This window comes from Nicotiana tomentosiformis, chromosome 11, assembly GCF_000390325.3.
Source record: "Nicotiana tomentosiformis chromosome 11, ASM39032v3, whole genome shotgun sequence".
Classification (NCBI taxonomy): Eukaryota; Viridiplantae; Streptophyta; class Magnoliopsida; order Solanales; family Solanaceae; genus Nicotiana; species Nicotiana tomentosiformis.
The window spans coordinates 125,732,457-125,752,767 of NC_090822.1; the positions used below are offsets into that span (position 1 = coordinate 125,732,457).

General features: G+C 36.5%; 1 protein-coding gene across 3 annotated transcripts; it reads right to left on the reverse strand.

Moving 5' to 3' along the window:
• Positions 1-1,391: 1,391 nt before the first annotated feature.
• Positions 1,392-9,665, reverse strand: LOC104086221 (uncharacterized). Of its 3 annotated transcripts, none has more exons than XM_070188027.1 (9): positions 9,172-9,665; positions 8,106-8,211; positions 5,587-5,679; positions 5,299-5,494; positions 3,885-4,063; positions 2,802-3,052; positions 2,123-2,292; positions 1,817-1,992; positions 1,392-1,560 (listed from the first exon to the last, which is right to left on the reverse strand). In XM_070188027.1, exons 1-8 carry the CDS (start codon positions 9,509-9,511, stop codon positions 1,825-1,827), a joined length of 1,503 nt encoding a protein of 500 aa, XP_070044128.1. In that variant the 5' UTR covers positions 9,512-9,665; the 3' UTR covers positions 1,392-1,560; positions 1,817-1,824. The 3 variants fall into 3 exon arrangements, with proteins under 3 accessions (XP_070044128.1, XP_070044127.1, XP_070044126.1); XM_070188026.1 differs by having other exon boundaries at positions 1,392-1,722; XM_070188025.1 differs by having other exon boundaries at positions 1,392-1,992; positions 9,172-9,664.
• Positions 9,666-20,311: the final 10,646 nt, after the last annotated feature.

The following is a 20,311-nucleotide window of genomic DNA, read 5'->3' on the forward strand; positions in this document are numbered from 1 at the left end:
TCGAGTTTATTCCTTTTTATGTCCCCAAAACGCTAAAAACGAGGAACGATCGTAGCGAAGCGATGCCTATTGTTCCTTGGGTCGTTTTTGATAGGCCGATAAAATTTTAGGCGATTTAGGTCCGAGCGCCCGGATACATGCGCACATGAAAATCTAGGAATTGGATGAAATTCTTTTTTTTATGGCCCTAAGACTATATTAGTATTTCTCAATTTCACGGAAAGTATGATAAACTAAAAGTAACTAGATAAAATACCAATTAGCTAAAACAAAAGAAAATATTTTTGTAGTTTTATTTTTAAGATAAAAATAAAGCAAAAAGGTTTAAAATAGTCAAAATAGCAATATTAGACCTAAAACATACATCTAAACTCTAAAATGTATAAAATTTCAGGGAGAAATTACGTGTCTACAATGTGGTTTTTTTTTTTTTTTTCTGCTATATTTGATTATCTTATTCTTTTAACTTAGGTGATTTATCTATAATTTAAATTATGTTATATTTCACTATGCATTGTCACTTAAGTTCATTAGAATTTTAAATAGAATAGTCCTTTTATAAATTTATTAAAGAATCAACCAATATTTTTTTATAAATGTTATTTTATATTATGTACATTAAGTATACCCTTAAGTTCACTCTATCTTTCTCCACTATGTATATAGTTTTCGAGTTTTGATGCGTTAATAAAGCCCTTTAAATATTATAAATAGATAATCTTTTAAGTAATAATAATATAACAATAATAATAATATACTAGTATTAACAACAACAACAATAACAACAAAATAATAATAATAATAATGATAATGATAATCATCATCTTAGTGGTCAAGCTAGGCGTGGGTAGGCTCTAAGTGGCTGTGGTGGTAGGTTTCAAGTGACCGTGTTAGACGCAGAGCGCAAGTAGATTTCAAATGGCCGTGCTAGGCATGAGTAGGTGAAGTGGCAATTCTTGGCGCGGTTAGGTTCCAAATGATCGTGCTATGCTCGGATAGGTTCCAAGTGGCCGTGCTTAGCTTGACTAGGTTCTTGGTGACCGTGCTAGGTGTGGGTAAATTCCAAATAGTTGTGCTAGGCACGGATAGATTTCAAATGGCAATTGTAGGCGCGGTTAGGTTCAGTGCTAGGCTCCGGTAGGTTTCAAGTGCCGGTGCAAGGCGGGGTTAAGAAACAAACACACAACAAAAAAGGGGAAATACATAGTTATCAACGTTTACCAAGGTGTGGGTAAGCTGGCATGGACACCACGATCGTCAATCATATAGGTAGTCTCATCTTATCATCTGCCAGATATGAATTTAAAGAGTAACAATGCTATAATACATGACTAACCAAGCAAGCAAATTCTGGGAATGCAACAAGTGACAAGGCTGGTAATACAATCAGCTCCGATATAAACTTTCTTCTTCTTTATTTGAATAAGTAATCAGCTCCAATATCAACTATTACACGGTAAATAATTAACTTTCAGTCTAACTCTCCTTAGTCTCAAACTATTCTGCCAAACAAAATTGACTGCAACATCGGAGGTACCATCAATCTAGTAGTTCTGGTTACTGCAATATCAAAAGACTGTTTAAGTTAGTGGAGCTTTTCAAGGGTTAAATGTGAAAAAAGCAAACTGCTCGACAATTCATCTTTCATTAAAACCAGTATCCATATATCTACTCATCATAGGCTACAACTTTTATCCTTCAAAATTGGAATGCAAGATGCTGCTGCATAGCCATCGGATGTGATACTTCAAATATGAGGCAGATTATGGTGAATCAGACAACAAGAAAGTTCAGCTTTAAGTTACTGAAACGTTACCAGACATCTCAGGTGAACGGATAGAAATTAGAGAAAAGCAAACTTCCGAGCAATATGTAAGCTGCACAATATGTCCAAATAATGTATCCCCATCTCTTGCTAAGACAATGAGATGCCATGACATATGAACCAAACCAGTATAGAGGAGGGCTGGCAGACAAGAATCGAGTTGAAACCTGTCAAAATGGTCGGAAGAGAGTCAGATTCAGTTCAATATTAGTTATCCCTCCATTTAGTACCGAAAGCTAGATAAATATACTCCTAGAAATGACCGTCACTTCAGAAAAGGGAAAGAGGCCAGCTGACCTGTACGTGCATGACAAAACAAGCTGTTGCAGCCATGAACACAAGGTGTAAAATGAAGGGAACAATAGTAACTGGTTTAAATCCTGGATTCTCTGTTGCTTCATCTTCCGATGGCTGTATTACATAGTTCTCTTCTCCCACAGCTGGTTTCCGCCTTCTAAGAGAGTTGCCTATCACAAGTAAAAAAATGAGCATTATCTTCACGTTTCAATACAAAATTCTGAAATCAAGTCCCATAGGAATGTGATGAAACATACTGCCAATCACTTTTATATGAGGAAGAGATGCAGTCATATTAATTCACAGATAACAATGGACATGCCATCACAAAGTGCATCAAGATGAACAAGGAGATCAACAGATGACGGATCAAAGCTTAGAAATTCAACTCGGAAGCAAATATTTGAAAGAAAGCATGGCTACAAGAACTACGAGTGTGGGCAAGTGTACATGAACTCTATGCATAACTGCAGGACATTCAAAAATGTTCAATCATAAGCAATGTACCATTTTTGTCTTACCAACTAGCAAATTAAGTAGTTCCCATGTACTAGACCAGGAAAATGATGACAAATCTTGAGTTGTAACCAGAAACACCAAAACCCGCCTTTCATACATGATAAACACATACATCTTATGGAAAATGATTCAAAAAGCCAATTCATGTATCAAGCTATACCTTGCCCAGCATCAGATCGGTTTTCCACTGGAAAGCCAACACTCTTGGGTCCTGCACTTCTCCCCAGAGGAATGGATGAAGCAGCAAGTTCTTTATTAGGAGAGGATGCCCGAAACCCAAGTGAGACAAAAACCCCAGGCCACAGCTTCACATAATGTATCATTGTGCAGAAAGCAAGAGATAATATTGGGGACGCAAGAACAAAGTTTGGAATTTGTTTTACTTGAAAATACCTCAAGAAACCCACTCCCCTGAGACAGGAGAAACATCAAAGTTAGCCTCTCTTCTTGGCAGCAATCAGCACTGGGTTTAGATGAGGATACTGGCATTCTCCCTTCTTTTTAAAAAAACAAAAATCTACTCTCTTTATTTTTTTCTTTTTTCCTTTTTTGTGTCAAAAGCTGAAATAATGCCTGAGAATGAGATCAACAATGAAGCATTACTATCTTGGGATCACAAATCAGTTAAATGAACCTATTTCCTGTGACTAAGATCTGGCAACACAATGTGGAAATTTTTTGCAAAGCTACAACATAGGGAGGTGATCACGTTGCGACCGATCACCCATGGGAAATATCCCTTTCTAGAGAGATGTTCATTGATCTGGTCGTAGGGCCAACCAGACCCCCAACCAAAGTGGCATCCCACTTCAAATAGATTGCAAAAAGTTCAAATTGAAATAATACCTTAAGAATTTTTGCACAAAAATTAACAAAAAAGGGAAAGATTACAAAAGAATTTGATATAAATTGGTAAAAGCGGGAGATTGGACTGTGATGGGAAGATCAAGGTAGCTTTTAAACTTAGCCTTAAGGGTCTTTTAAGTTATTAATAGAAAATATAGGGGCAAAGATGAGTCTAGACCTTGAGGAGAGGATCAGACAAAATTATTATTCTAGGGTATTAGGACTTTCTAGAAGTATAATTGAAAATTCTTCTGGTATTAGTTTTAAAAAGAAAAACAATCACACACCCAGCGTTTCAGCACATAAGATAAAAGTTACAATCTAATATCTACCAAGTCAAATTTAATGCTAAAGGGGCAAGTGAGAGTTTCAAAAGGTAGAAAAGATATCAACATACCAATAATGACTTTGAATATAGTTGTAGAGTAAAGGAAGTCTTGCCTTGCACCAAGGCCTCATTTCATCTGGAATCCCTCCCACACACATGTTGAAGTAACCATAGGCTTGAAAAGCAATAAAGGGGAAAACGATAAACAAGCTACGCAAAGCCCCAGAAATAAGAACCAGCAAGGCTGCCTGGCAACAAGTGGAGGATTTAATCCGCGCAATCTAAAACGACTAAAACATTCTCTTCAGCTATACACAATATTTGAAAAATTCTGAGACTCATTGACACTCAAACAGTTTAATAGCTCATAATCATGACAACTATGAAGAAATTATAACACAAGCCACTGAAAGCTAACGCACTCCCTTGGTCCCAATGTGTCTTTATCTATATTGGGAAGTCCCGAAACGTTAAAAGATTCTATTTTGATAAATTAATTTATACAACTCTCACAAATTTGAACAATTTATGTTCTTTTAACTAATCAAATTTAAGCCGGCTTTCTATCAAACTAACTGTTTTCTTTCATTAAACAATACCAATATAATATAAAAGTCAGACTAACAACTAAAACACCCATCTCCAGTTAAATAGTCTCACATAGTATGGCAAGGAGGTAGCTCTATAAGGAGCATGAGACTCCATAACAAATTTGCTCAACCACCATAAAGTTTACAAAACTGAGATGTAACAAGCATATTGGGGATAGGACGATTCAGAGCAATAGAAGAAAACTAATTTATGAGAAGGAGAGGAATAGGACCGGCAAGGCTTTTGAGTCTAGATCAATTTGAGAGAGATAAAGGGAGAGTTAAAGTGGGCGAAAACTTTTCTATACCATTAATTTTTTAGAATGTGGACCTTTTCTATACTAATTTTTTTATTGTAATGCAAAAGCATGTAGATAATAAGGTATAGATCTCAATATTAATTTCTTTCCTTTTTGTCCTTTGGCCAATAAAAAGTACAAATTTGATATGCCTTACTCTCTACCTCTCTATAATTTTTTTTTATCTCGGATTAAAAGCCTCCAGGTCTCAGAGTTTGACCGTCTTGAGGTTACTAATAATAGTAACTACTTTAGAAACATGGCTCGGAAAGCCTGATAGGCTCATCTTGTTTTCTTTCGAGGATAATCCATTAAGCAACCCAACCCCACTTGAGCCATCAGCCATGAATATATTTCATTACCACCCATGGCACACTAGGTTTAATAGCACTCCCTGAAGCTCCTTGGAAAGCAGTGTGCCAACTACGGTGTCCGTGAACTCACAGTAAATCCATGCAACTCAGTTTAGTATAAGCCTCTCGCACTTCTTAATATAGTGAGATTCAATTTAAGAACAATCATAATATATTAGGCACTGATCCAGAAAGAAAAATGCATCGGTGAAAGGAAGAACAGAAACACAGCAAAGCTTACACAAGCATGCTTCCTAACAAAAGCTGCTTCATAGGACCTATGCATTGTCTGGAAACAAATATAGCCAGCATTAAGCACTCCATTCGACCTTGCAAATCCAGAGAGAGCAAGCCAAAGGGTTGCAAAGTTATTCGAACCCCTCATGAGGAAATACAATCCTCCAATGGAACACAGGGCATACATACTCTCAGTATATCTGTTAACACGAAGCACAGAACATACTCATATGCAAGTCCTCATAATACGAGGTCAACGCAAGGCAAGGCAACGTAAGGAAGAAAAAATTACATTGATGAGTAAAATATGGAAGCGGGATTAAGGCAAAACAATATAGAAGCTCTCAATGCCACCTCCGAGTCCTTCAAGATGATAACTGAGAGCCTGTGAACCAATAACATATATACAATAAGCAGATTAGGATAAAGGAAATAAGTACCTTCACAAATGTCCAAAGACAATGTGAATCCAATGAATTATGTGAGCATGTATATGAAATATCGTGATGAATATGTACGTATCACTTCTGTAGTATGTGTAAACTGAGTGAAGAATGAATCTCCAAAAGATGACTCTTGGTATCATAAGCTAAATCTTCTCACACCAGGATAAGCTGTTATCAAGGACCAGTTTAGGGGAGCACTGTGTTGAATTTTCAACAAAAAGCCTACTAAAGTTGAGCTAAAGACAGCCATTACGAAGAAAAACCACAAAACTAATTCAACCACAGATCTGACAATGTATAAAACCTATACCTGTTAATCGGGCCGGGCTGACCTGTTTACAACTCGGTTCAGCCCGGTCCAGCCCGGTACTGTAGCATTGGGGGCGGGCTGGGACGGGTTGGGCGGGGAGCGAGTTTCCGGGTTTCCAACGAACAGTTTCTTCATACCGGCGCACCGGAACCCGCTAAGCCCGCTAACCCGTTAACGGGTTTTTAACGGGCTACAGCCCGGTTCAACCCGGTATCAAGGAGATAATAGAAGTGCTAGATTACATGCATTTAAAGAAAAATGTGTACACTATGGACTAAAACCAAGACTCATGCCTGAAGAAATAGCTACTAGGTGGAATTATACTTATTTATTCTTAAAATGTTGTTATAAATATAGAATGCCTATAACTGAAGTTGCTAATTCTCATTGTACCGATCCTAGCCGTTTGTTAACATCTAGAACTTGGGATGTCATTGAAGATGTTGTAAAATCTTTACAAAAATTTTATGTGGCTACACTTGAGTTTTCTGGAGCTTATTATCCTACTATTGCAAATGGTTTAGTTCATATTGCTGAAATTTCTCTTTTACTACATAATTTGAAGAAGAAAGAAGGATATACTTCTGTTGTTGAATCTAAGCTAGATAAGTTTAGAAAATATGTCTACCCAATTCCCCCTATTTACCTAATTGGTGCTATTTTAAACCATTCTATCAAAATGGTCACTTGTCACCAATTAATCAGTGCTTTATATTCTTATATGGATATTGGACCAACTGAAACTCCTGATATTGACACTTGTATTTTTGATCCACACAAACATTTAGAAACATTATATAATTATTATGCTAACATTGTTGATGCTTCTTTTGCTGTAGATGCAAATATTCCTTCAAGTTCAGTTTCTGATGTACTATTTCTTATTTTTTATAATTGTTGTAAACTTTTAATTTGCAAGTTCAAAAATAAAAAAATCAAAAAAGAACTTGCAACTTAATTTGAAGTATTATATATTATTCAATAAAAATATCAAATGAAAGCCTTCGGAGCTTGATCCTTACATATTGCCTATTGGTCTTATTAAATAATTTTTTGTAGCCACTTACTTTCAAATTTCAATTTTAAAAATTTAAAATTCAAATTTCAAATTTAAAACTTTAAACTTCAAAGTTTAATTCTAAGCCTTAAAAGTTTGCAAACACTTAAGTATCAATAACATTGAATAAGAAAAATAAAATTTACTTTAAAAAAAAAAAAAAAATAGCCCGGCCCGGTCCAGCCCGCTAAGCCCGAACCCGGACGGACCAAAAAAAACCCGAAAAAGTACAACCCGCTAACAACCGAAACGTTAAACGGACGGGCTGGTTTTTTTGGTGTACAACCCGTCCCAGCCCGCCCGTTAAACACCTCTAATAAAACCACAACAGAAGCATGAGATTGCCCTATTTTTGTGCAAATTCTAGAAAAGTGATCCAACATTTACCTTTTGATTACGAAAACATGTCTAAATGTGTGACCAGATGGTAGTTACCAGCAAATACTAATCCGCCCGAAGAAATGGGAATTGGGTCTTGTAATCCCCCGAAAAGAGACAATAAGGAATCAGGACCTTTTTTTAGTTGAAAGGTAAGTAAGTAACATACTAAGTATTTAACACTTATATTTCCAAATGCTTTGCTTTACAATTTGGAAGCAACTTATGTTCAAAACTAACTTGTTTTTGAAATGGAATGTTCAAAAACTAACTCAACTCAACATAGATCATTTATGTGTAGTTTTGAAGTGTTAAACTTCATGATTACTCTCAATCCATCAATCATCTATTCCCAATCCTAAATTAGTTGAGATGTCGCGGCATTGAATGCCTCTATAGATCAGAAAAAGACAAAAAGGAACATATTTTCATAGAGAAGTAGTACTTACTCAAAATAAATGAGCGAAGCTGCAAGTTTCTTAGACATGTTTAAAAACCTTAAAACCATAATGGATTATAAAGCTTATAAAAAGAGCAACCCCTATTAACATGTATATGTGTTTACTTAGCATCTATTAATTGAATAGCTAAACAAGAAACTATCCAGCGTAGGACATTACCTGTAAAGATAAAAAGCAGCCAAAACAAAAGCGAAGTTATTAAGCACATAGCCAGACAGCCCGAGAACAGCTCTTTGTCCGATAAAAGGTATCAATGGGGCAAATACTGCAAAAACAAATATTTGATAACTTCTTCAATCTATAAAGCACCAATTAAGAAGAAAAAGAATGGTAACTTTTCCCCAAAACGAGAAAATGAAAAGTACCTGCACGATGAGCATCATTCTTATAGAGCAAGATACATTTTTTGAAGCATGACATGTAACAGATCAGTGATTTCACGTTTATCTACATCTATTCTATAAAATGACAATCCTGTCACTTACACAAGTCTCTCATATATACCATCGACATGTAACAGAACAGTTATTTCGCGCTTATCTATATCTATACTCAGAGATGGATCCAAGATTTAAACTCTATGGGTTGCAAGTTGCAACCTTTAAGGTTAATTTTTTTTTTTGAGAAAGATTCCGCCTTTAAGGTTCTTAGCATTGAACCCATCATATTTTTAAAGTTAATGGGTTCATATCTATTATTTGTTGTAACTTTAGTGGATTTTTACACATAAATTTATGCTCCCTAGAAAGTACTGGGTTCAGATGAAGCCGGTACTCCTATACAGCATCCGCCCCTGTCTATACTACAAAATGCCAACCCTGTATTTCCCATAGTCTCTCTTAGAGCCAGTTTGGGAGTGCGGCTGCTTTTCGGGAAGTACTTTTTTAAGTGCTTCAAAAAATGTAATTTTAAAAAGTTATATTAAGCACTTCAATAAGTATTTGGTGCAATTAGCTTATGAAGCATCTAAAGTTTTTGCTTTCACAAATTAACCATAAGTACACATTTTTTATGCTTCAATTTGATAACAAATGCAAATTGCCTTTTGGAACATCCCCTAAAATTTAAGTCAGAAAGCTCCTAATTTTGTCATTGGCAACTTCTATTTAACACAAAACAATTTAATACTCCATTTTTTTGTACAGTGAAATACATGCATAGAATATGTAATTATTAATCCACAAAATAGCGTCATAAAATTCAAATAAATAAAAAAGAAGATAACCTGTTCGCGAAAGCAAGGAAATGCAAATCGGAAGCAAAGGCAAAAAAGCATATGTCTGTTCATATTCATATCCACACTGCGCGATTCGAACGAAGTACACACTATCCCAAACAATGCTATCCTCGATCGCCGACGCTAATCGCGGGAAGTGAACCGGCTCTGAACCGGATTCCGAACCAGGGAGGCAGCTAGGATTTATCGAAGCGGAGGTGTCGTAAGGGCTGAGCAGTGATCGCCAGAGAAGTATTAAGGAGATTAAAATGAGTCTCGAAAATACGGCGTATTTGAGAACGAGGTGAGTGTGGTGGTGGTTGAGATCGCCGGAGGATTTCCCGGTCATTTTCCCGGCGGTTATCGGCGGCGTTGTGCGTAGTAGAATTTAGGACGCCAAATTTTGTACACTTAGAAAGGAAAGAGATAAAAGTAATTAGTGTAGTAAATGTTATTAGTAGTAATATTTTTCATATTTGGCATCTTTATCTGAGGGCCCACCAGTTACGTTTCCCACATAGGATATTCAGTAATAACTTCTTTTTTAAATAGAACTAGATTAGATAGAAAACTTTCTTAATATTATATATTGTGGATGTTTATTAAATACTCTGCGGTAAATAATTTTCCTATATAAGATTATCTATTTAGTATCCCATTAAAGTTTATCTACGACTAATTGATACAGGTAGGTTGCAAGCAACTAATGATTGACTTGCACTAGCTTCTTATTAAACATGCAGACAGCTTACAAGCAGCTCAAGAAAAAGACTCGCAACTGCTTCCTAAGAAGCCTTATAACTGCTTCCTGAAAAGCCTCAGAACTGCTTCATTTCTTCTATAAATTGAGGAGATTTCAGTTTAATATGTAGATTAGTTTGAAGTTGAATAATATATCAATCTCTCTATACTTGTTTTCGATTTATTTACTTAACAATTTTTATTTTATAACACGTTATCAGCATGATACTCTAACCAACTGAGTTCATTCAGAGCATTATGCAAAAAACTATGTCCTTCGGGTGGTGAACAGTACATTGATTTTGTTAATTTTCAACTCTACGAAGAGATGAAATCCTTATGCTGTCGTTTCTCAAAGATGAGGCTTATTAATTTATAATTTTAATTTTATTTCTTTCATGAGCTTGAAAAATTATGTTTATTATCTATGTCCATCACGTGCTAATTCTAAGCAACTAGTGATGTAGGACTTGCAGGTATATTGTGATTTGAAATACAAATTTGAAGGCTAAGAAGACAATGGTATATTGAATCAACGCTTGCTATGCTACGTGCTTTTGCATACGTATTAGCATATAACAACTATTTTTTATATATACTTGTTTTCATCATGTTGTCATCTCCATAAAAGATTACAAAGTGGATAACATTGTTAGGTCCACTTAAACTCCAACAGAGTTCGCAGGAAATATACAACCACAAAAAATGGCTATGTTTCGTATATCTTATTGTAACTAATTTTTATTAACCACCAGAAGTGATATATGCCTATGCCCACCAGAAGTTGTAATTTAGGCTTGTTATGATTTCAATAGAAGATAAGTTAGAGAAAAATCCTCTATATTATATGCATGCCTCGATTTGCTTCTGAAGTAGAATTATTTTAAAAGAGGTTCTAAGCCATCACAGTTTGATATGGTTAATGCACGTTCAGATAATTATGTTCCATTTCCTGAAGGATGAGAACTTTTGATAAATATTTATCCATTCTCTGAAGTGAATGTGACAATATTAATAAAGCTCGTAAATATGAACATGCTCTTGATGTAAATATATTACAATTCACCTCCAGAAGAGGTAATACGATTGAGAGAATATATACTCAATATTTTAAATTTTAAATTTGCCCCTGAAGTATGAAACAATTGAAATTTTCTCATGAAGCAGGAAAATATTATGAAACACTATCTTTCTCTGCTTAAACATAATAATGAGCTATTCAAAGTTATTATTAAAGTACATTTTTATTCCCCGGAGTGAATAAAGAAATACCACAACTCACCTCCTGAAGAGGTAGAATACTTTCTATAATAACCACATTGATATAAGTCCCCCCCTCATAATTGGTTCGGGATCAGAAATCAAATATTTTTATTATCTACCACAACACACAAAGATAGGTTCCCCAAAGAAGATTGCGGATATATGTTAGTTTTTCTAACATTAGGAGGATGGAATAAACAGCTGAAAAATATATTATATAAATTAAATTATTATTAGTATGATCCTCATATAGAAGATAATTCAAGTCAAATACCAAAAGCATTTATTGATTCAAATTTAAATATCATATTTCAGCTGCTAATTAAAATTAAAGTCCCTAAAGGATAGAGTTTACCGCACGTATAAAGCGTGATAGACCAATCGGTTCCAAAGGTAATAATCCTTGAAAAATGATAGGAGCAAATGATCAAAATGTTCATAATAAGGAGGAAATAAGCTCTAGAAAAGCCCACGACATAACATTTCATGAAACCCCAGAAGAAGTTCAAATACCTAAAAATAAAGAAAGTGATGGGATCTCAACAAGTTATGTCGCTTGCGAACCGATACAAAATGATCGTCAACGATATATTTGATACAATATAGTGCACAAAATTATAAAAGATTGTGGGATTGGACCTATAGTCTAGACACCTAAAGATATCATGCTATTTAAATACAAGTCATAACCTATATAACTCATTTGATTAAATCTACATGAAAATCTCTGAAGGATTTAAAATGCCAAAAGCACATTCAAAATCTTGAGAAATGTGTTCAATCATATTACAAAGATCTTTGTACGGTTTAAAGCAATTAGGTTGCATGTGGTATAATCGGCTTAGTGAATATTTGATGAATGAATGTTACATAAATGATGTTATTTGTCAAGATATTTTATTAAGAAAATGGTATCAGAATTTGTTATACTTGTTGTTTATGTTGATGACATAAATCTTGTTGGAACTCTAGAAGAGATCCAAAAGGCAATTGAATATCTTAAGAACGAATTTGAGATGAAAGGTCGTGGAAAGACAAAATTTTGTCTTGGTCTGCAAATTAAATATTTATCAGACATGATCTTTATCCATCAATGTGCATATAAAGAAAGAGTCTTAAAATACTTTTACATGAATAAAGCGCACCCATTGAGTACACCAATGGTTGTTCGATCACTTGAAGTGAATAAGGATCCATTCCGTCTCTAGAAGAGGATGAGCAACTCCTTGGTCCTAAAATACCCTATCTCAGTGCAATTGGTGCACTTATGTATCTTGCTAATGCTTCAAGGCCTGACATAGCATTTTCTGTTAATTTACTAGCACGATATAACTCTTCTCCTACACAGAAACATTGGAACAGGATCAAGCATATATTGTAATATTTAAAGGGAACTCTTGATATGATTTATTTTATGTTAACAATGGTAGTGCAGATCTTGTTAGTTATGCAGATGCTGGTTATTTATCTGATCCCCATAAAACTCGATCTCAAATCGGGTACGTATTTACATGTGCATGTACTCTCATATCATGGCGCTCTACAAAGCAATCTGTTGTTGCTACTTCTTCAAATTATGCTGAGATACTAGCTATTCATGAAGCAAGTAGGGAATGCGTATGGCTGAGATCAGTGACTCATTTTATTCGAGAAAAATATGGCTTGAAATGTGATAAAAGGCCCACAATTTTATACGAAGATAAAGTTGCATGCATAGCCCGCTTGAAGGGAGGATTTATAAAAGGAGATAGAACGAAGCATATTTCACCAAAATTATTCTACACATGATTTTCAGAAAAAAATGGTGACATTGATGTGCAACAAATCCATTCAAGTGATAATCCGACAGATTTATTCACTAAATCTTTGCCAACTTTAACTTTTGAGAAGATGGTATACAAGATTAGAATTTGGAGACTCATATATTTGAAACAAGGTTTTTATCAGGGGGAGTAAAATATGCGTTGTACTCTTTTTTCCTTACTAATATTTTTTCCACAAGGTTTTTCTTGTAAGGTTTTTAGTGAGACAACTAGCAATGCGTATTACTAAATATGTGTACTCTTTTTTCTTCACTAGAATTTTTTTTCACGGGATTTTTCCTAGTAAGATTTTAACGAGGCATATTATCTTTTAATGAACATCCAAGAGGGAGTGTTATGAAAATATTATATTGTGGATATTCATTTAATACTCCGTTGTAGATAATCTTCCTGAAGAAGATTATCCATTTAGTACTCTATTGAAGTTTATCTATAACCACCTAATGCAAGCAGGTTGCAAGCAACTAATGAAATGACTTGCAACGACTTCTTATTAAACAGACAGGTTGCGAACAGCTCATGCAGATAGCTTACAAGCAGCTCAAGAAAAGCCTCGCAGTTGCTTCATAAAAAGCCTTGCAGCTGCTTCCTGAAAGGTCTCGCAACTGCTTCCTTTCTTCTATAAATTGAGAAGATTTCAGTTTATTATGTAGATTAGTTTGAAGTTGAATAATATATCAATCTCTCTCTATACTTGTCTTCGATTTATTTACTTTACAATTTTTATTTTATAACACTTTTTTACTTTACTTTTTTGTGTAGTAATTTATAGGGAGCCAGGAAAGTCCATAAGCAACGACTTTGAACTCGTGAAACCAGCCATAGTTTGAGTTGATAATATATTAATTGTTATAGTTTTGGGCAAGCAATTTCCGAAAACCAAGATTGATTCATCAATTAAAAAGATTCATGTATTTGAGATGAACTTAGTTTATTTATCTTGTACTTCTTGGATAGATCTTAATTTTCTCGTCATCTCTCTGTAACTGAAGATCCTTGCAGAAACAGAAATTAACGAAAAACATATATGGATTGTGAACCATAGAATGCAGTTGTGTAAAGGATTTCATGCATAATCAAATAATATAATCAATGCCAAATGACATTGTAATACGTAAACTATTTCAAAGACAGTCAATAGAAAAAATATAGCTTGTCTTATAGTATAACTTATCATGGTATTAAGCCAGATTTTATATTTTTTATCACTTCTCCTATACGACCTTCTAATTCTTGAGCAATATTGTCCAACTCTTCATGAGGCTGATGATTCCCATACCAATTCATGATCAACAAATAGCAGATGCAAAAGTTAAGGTAGGTAGGAACTATTAACATTTCATAATACTTTTCCAAACGACTTGTGTTTATTTCTTCCTTAAACTAGGGTCTGAATATAAGGACGCATATGACAGTCAAGAATTTGCGAATGCCAAGGACAAGTTCGCTCAACTCTGGACCATACTGATTCAACGACTTAGAAACTTGAGATTCAAAGAATCTTGAAGTCCACTGTCAGCAAATCCATTCATAAGGCCAACAAAGAAAAACTGAGGTGTTAACCAAAAACAGTAATAGGGTCAACGTAAATTTCTATTTTAATCTCGACCCTTTTTATCTCCACATGACGAAGCCTGTAAACTTCAATCCTCCAAGCGGTAACACAACATATTACAGAGCATAACATTTCGAGACTAATTCTGTTCAGCAAAGGACGTCGTGCATTTCGTTTGTTGTCAGGCGGAGGCATTATCCTGGTTACAACTGAACTTGTGAATGTCATGACAAAAACAAACACAACTATTGTCATGACCATCCATGTAGTTAGCTTGTTAAAAAAAAGAAGGTGGTTGCTATATCTCCTACAAGACTGTATACAAGAAACGTTGACTACAATGGAATCATCTTTACCAAGTGTTTCACTTCCCTCACTTTTGTTGCCTTAAAAGGTTTATATATTTCTTGCTCCATTGATAAGTGGGGATTTTGACTACTTATTAGCGCCTTTTAACTTTTGTTTTAGTCTAAAAGCATTGAATTATGCTCCCGAAACTAATGAAATTGTACAAAATTGCAGGAATGCTGGAAGTTGGGATCCTAAGATGAAATCCGATTCAAAGAGGAGTAGTCCAAGCATAAGGCAACAAAGAGCACAAAGGCACACAATGTGCGGTCCGCAGAAGAAATTGCGGACTACAGAATTCCATCTGCGGCCATAAACAAAGAAGGAAAACTCAGCAGACATTTGCACAAATTGCGGACCGCACATGAATTATGCGGCCGCAAAAGCTGGGCTAGGATTCAAGATCAGAGGGTATGCAAATTTTCAAGTCCTGAGTCTCTATGAATTGCGGACCGCACAAAAATTGTGCGGCCACAGAAGAAGTGCCTTGCGGCCGCATATCTAATTATGCGGACCGCAGAAGATTGGCTTGTGACCGCAGACCTAATTGTGTGGACCGCAGAAGACTGCCTCGCGGCCGCAGTTCAGAAATGTGCGGTCGCAAAACTACACTTTCTGCCAAGATGAAGAAATCTGCGGACCGCACATGGAATTGTGCGGCTGTAGAACTTCCCGAGGGGCATTTTTGTTCGAGATTTTCAGATTTGTATAAATAGAAGAGTTTCACGAATATATGTTAAGTTTCGAACATCAACAATCATTGTAGCCGTTTTTCTTTGCCATTTTAAGAAGTTTACTTTTCTTTGGTATATTTTACAATAGATTTAGTCATTTTAATCTTTAATTATGAGTTTAATTAGTCTTTCTTTTTCATTTTATTCAACCCCAAGTATGAGTAGCTAGATTTTTACTAGGGTTGTGACCCAACCCTAGTAGGTAAACCTTATGGATATTTAATTTAGTGCTTGTTTATGATTGGGTATTTATTATTTAGCTTAGTTCATGCTTTATTTTGAGGAATAATGGTTGCAAACATTAGTTCATGCCTATTTGACTTAGTTTCTTCTTGAGAAAGAGAGACCTAGTCTAGAATAACTTGGCTAATAAGGAATTGGGTCAATTGAGAGATTGATTTACCCAATTAAAGGGTTCAACCTAGAGATAGTAATAACTCGACTTGAGCTTTTATCAACTGTTTTGTGTGATACCCATTTGGTCTTGAGAAAACCGAATTGGGCAAAACCACTCTCTGACCGAGAGGTATTGAGTGGGTAATTTAGAGTTGATAGCTATAATACCCCCCAGTCAACAGAACAAGCATTAAAGTCTTTAGCCCATTAGGCAAACACCTAGGTAATGGTCACAGCCCTAGGCTTTTTATCAATTTGGAAAACCCCCAAAAATAGTTATCTCTAGTTTTCTTTCTTTATTTGGCAATCAATAGAGTAAAATTAGAAATAGAAAGCCATTTTTTTTGTGGAAGTGCAATCTCGATAATTCAATCACGCACATTGAAATATATACCCCTAACTCCCATCTTAGCTTCCTGTGGATTCGACCCCGACTCTTAGGTGGGTTTCTATAATTACAAACGATCATTTCATACTTCTTTTGAGGTGTGCATTTAGACGCGATCAATTTTTGGCGCCATTGCCGGGGAGTTAAAAACCGTGTTAGCTAATATATTTGGGTGTATTTTTGGAGTATCTTCTTTTCCTTCTGTGTTACTAACTTGTTTGAGAAATTGTAGGTACAACCATGGCAAACAATGAGCTCGAAAATATTGCTTTGGGGGATGTGGAATTTGAAGATGACCAAGTGGATGAGGTTCCTCTTGAACCTTAAGCTAATAGAAGAGGCCGAGTGCCTTATGACAATGTGCCCGTCCCACCCCCACCTCCACCACGAGTGGCTCCACACCGGGTGTTATCCAATGAAGGATATGCAAGTATAATAGTCCCTCCCCGTATTCGAGTGGGCAACTTTCTAATCACCAACATGACGCTCACTTTGCTAGAGCAACGAGGTTTCTTCACCGGTGCTCCAAGTCAAAATGCATACAAACATTTGAAAGGGTTTGTGGACACTTGTTGGTGGAGCAAGCAAACAAATATCTCCTTGGATGCATTGAGGCTATGGCTTTTTCCCTTCTATCTACGAGGGAAAGCTTTAGATTGGTTGGAACGTTTGCCGAACCATTCCATTCACACTTGGGATGAGTTGGCGAAAAAGTTTATTTCAAAGTTCTTCTCTCTGGGGAACATGGCTACACTCCGGGATGCGATTTTGGCATTTAAGCAAGAGCCCAATAAACCACTACACGAGATATTAAAGCGGTATAGAACAATGGTCAAGGAATGTCCCAACAACGATATGACAGAAAACATGATTCAACAAACTTTCTATCGTAGGATTAACACGACCAACTAATGTGTGGTGAATCAACTTGCCGGTGAAAATTTTATGACTACGCCTTATTGCGGAAGCGTGTGAGATTTTAGATGAAATGGAGGAAATATCATCGGCGTGGCAATCCCGGGCTAATATTCCATAAGGTGATCCCAACATGATCCACCTTCACAAAGAGTTGCATGACCATGGGCAAGCCATAGCCGAATTGACTATCACCATGAATCAACTAGCAAAGGCTCAATTTCAACAAGTGCAACATCCTAAGCAAGTCAATTCCATGGAGGGAGTGAACATGATGGTGAACAAAAGAAGGACCAAGGGTCTGCAAGTGCAACATCGAGTAGAAATTTATGTGCAAGAAGATAGTGGGTTTGATCAAGACGATTCTTACAATGAACAAGAGGATGAGGTGCAATATGTGAACAACTTTCAAGGGCAACGAAACAATTTTCAAGGCCCAAATCAACAATGTCGACCTCAAAATAATCAAGACAATTGGAATTCTAACAACCAAGGTAATTGGAGTGGTGGAAACAATAAAGGGAATTGGCATAACAACAATCAAGGAAATTGGGGGGGGGGGGGGGGTAATAATCAAGGCGGATGGAACAATAACCAAGGCAATCGGGGGTAGAGTTTTCAAAGGCCCCCGATGTATCAACAACCGAACAACCCGCCTCCTTATCCTTCCAATGATCCTAGTTCTTCAACCAATGAGATGGGACGTATTGAGAATATGTGCAAGCAAATGATGGAAAAGAATGTCGATTCGGATGCCCAACTTGCCTCACACAACACATCGATCCGCAACTTAGAAGTTCAAATGGGGCAAATCTCTCAAGCTCTCAATTCTCGTCCTAAGGGGGCACTGCCAAGTAACACGGTGGTGAACCCAAAGGGTGGGAATAATACGGGGCATGCCATGGCCGTTACTACAAGAAGTGGAAGAGGTGGGAATGCACCCACCTCAAGTCAAAAGCAAATTGTGGATGATGAGCAAGTGGTACAAGAAGAAGAGGTTCCGAACGATGTGGTGCAAACAAATGATGAAATTAGGATTGATATTGATGATAGTGTGGAAGAGACTCAAGAGGAGGTAAACCCATCTAGGGATCACGTTATTGACATACCGAAACCGATAGTGCAAAATGCTAAGGCACCATTGCCTAAGCCTCCACCTCCATATCCTCAAAGACCTGCCCAACAAAATGGCGAGAATCAATTCAAAAAGTTCATTCAAATGATGAAGAGTCTCTCAATCAATGTGCCATTAGTTGAAGCTTTGGAATAAATGCCCGATTATGCAAAGTTTATGAAGGATCTTGTGACAAAGAAGCGGTCAATAAATTTTGAAACTATCAAGGTCACTCATCAGGTGAGTGCAATTGTGCAATCAATGGCTCCTAAATTGAAAGATCCCGGTGCTTTCACAATTCCTTGTACAATTGGAAGTGCCGAGTTTGCTAAAGCTCTTTATGATCTTGGGGCAAGTATCAATTTGATGCGATATTCGGTTTGTAAGACTTTGGTAATTGGGCAACCAAGACCCACCTCTATGAGATTGCAAATGGCCGATCGTACCATGAAGAGACCTTTGGGAGTGATTGAAGATGTCTTAGTCTGTATTGATAAATTCATTCTTCCGACAGATTTTGTCATTCTAGATTGTGAAGTTGATTATGAGGTGCCGATTATTCTTGGAAGACCTTTCCTTTCTACGAGGAAGGCTCTTTATGATGTTGAAGCCGAAGAACTCACCTTCCGTGTGGGTGATGAAAAAGTGGTTTTCTATGTGTGTAAATCTATGCGGCAACCAAATAGTAATGAGGTGTGTTTTTTTGTGGACTTGGTGACCGATGTTATTGTTAATGATACAAGTGCCACAATCAATGTTGGTGATATGTTGGAGACCGTCTTGCTCAATTTTGATAATGATGAAATGGATGGCTTCATGAAATGTGTGAACTCTTTACAAGGAATGAGGTCGTACAATTATGCACCCCGGAAATTATCCATGGATCTTGAAAATAGGAAAATTCCTAAAGACTTCCATTGAAGAGCCTCCTACCTTGGAGTTGAAGCCATTGCCTCCACATCTTCGGTGTGAATTTCTTGGCCCTTGTTCTACTTTACCGGTTATTCTTTCCTCTTGTTTGACTAACGTGCAGGTAGATTCTATATTGGCGGTGCTACAAAAGAGGAAGAAGTCTATTGGATGGACATTGGCGGATATTCAGGGGATAAGCCCCGTATTTTGCATGCATAAGATTAACTTGGAGGAAGGTGCCAAACCATCTATTGAACATCAAAGGAGATTAAATGAGGCTATGCAAGAAGTTGTCAAAAAGGAGATTATCAAGTGGTTGGATGCCGGGGCTGTTTCGATAGTTCATGGACTTCTCCGGTTCAATGTGTACCAAAGAAGGGGGGCATGGCGGTGGTCACCAATGACAAGAATGAGTTGATTCCTACAAGAACGATGACCGATTGGAGAGTGTGTATGGACTATTGCAAGCTCAACACAGTCATAAGGAAGGATCATTTTCCACTTCCTTCCTTGACCAAATGCTTGATAGGTTGGCCGGTCGTGCTTTATATTGCTTCCTTGACGAGTATTCGATCTACAACCAAATCCTTATTGCTCCGGAGGATTAAGAGAAAATAACCTTTACATTCCCCTATGGTACTTTCACCTTCAAGTGGATGCCATTTGGTTTGTTTAATGCACCGACGACTTTTCAAAGGTGTATGATGGCTATCTTCACGGACATAGTGGAGGACTAACTTGAAGTTTTCATGGATGACTTCTCGATGGTTGGGGATTCTTTTGATGATTGTCTTGCAAATTTAGATAAAGTGTTGGCAAGATGTGAAGAAACGAATTTGGTGCTCAATTGGGAGAAATGTCATTTCATGGTCGAGGAAGGCATTGTACTTGGCCACAAAATCTCAAAGAATGGAATTAAAGTTGACAAGCCAAAGATTGAGGTGATTTCTAAACTTCCAC

What these genes read in the sequence shown, in the direction of transcription:
- LOC104086221 (XM_070188027.1), bottom strand. Translation starts at nt 9,511, where the DNA reads ATGACCGGGAAATCCTCCGGCGATCTCAACCACCACCACACTCACCTC. An exon ending in GCTGCTTTTTATCTTTACAG is followed by an intron (nt 5,680 to 8,105) that starts GTAATGTCCTAC and finishes ATTGGTTCACAG; the next exon opens with GCTCTCAGTTATCATCTTGA. An exon ending in GTTTTGTCATGCACGTACAG is followed by an intron (nt 1,993 to 2,122) that starts GTCAGCTGGCCT and finishes CCATTTTGACAG; the next exon opens with GTTTCAACTCGATTCTTGTC.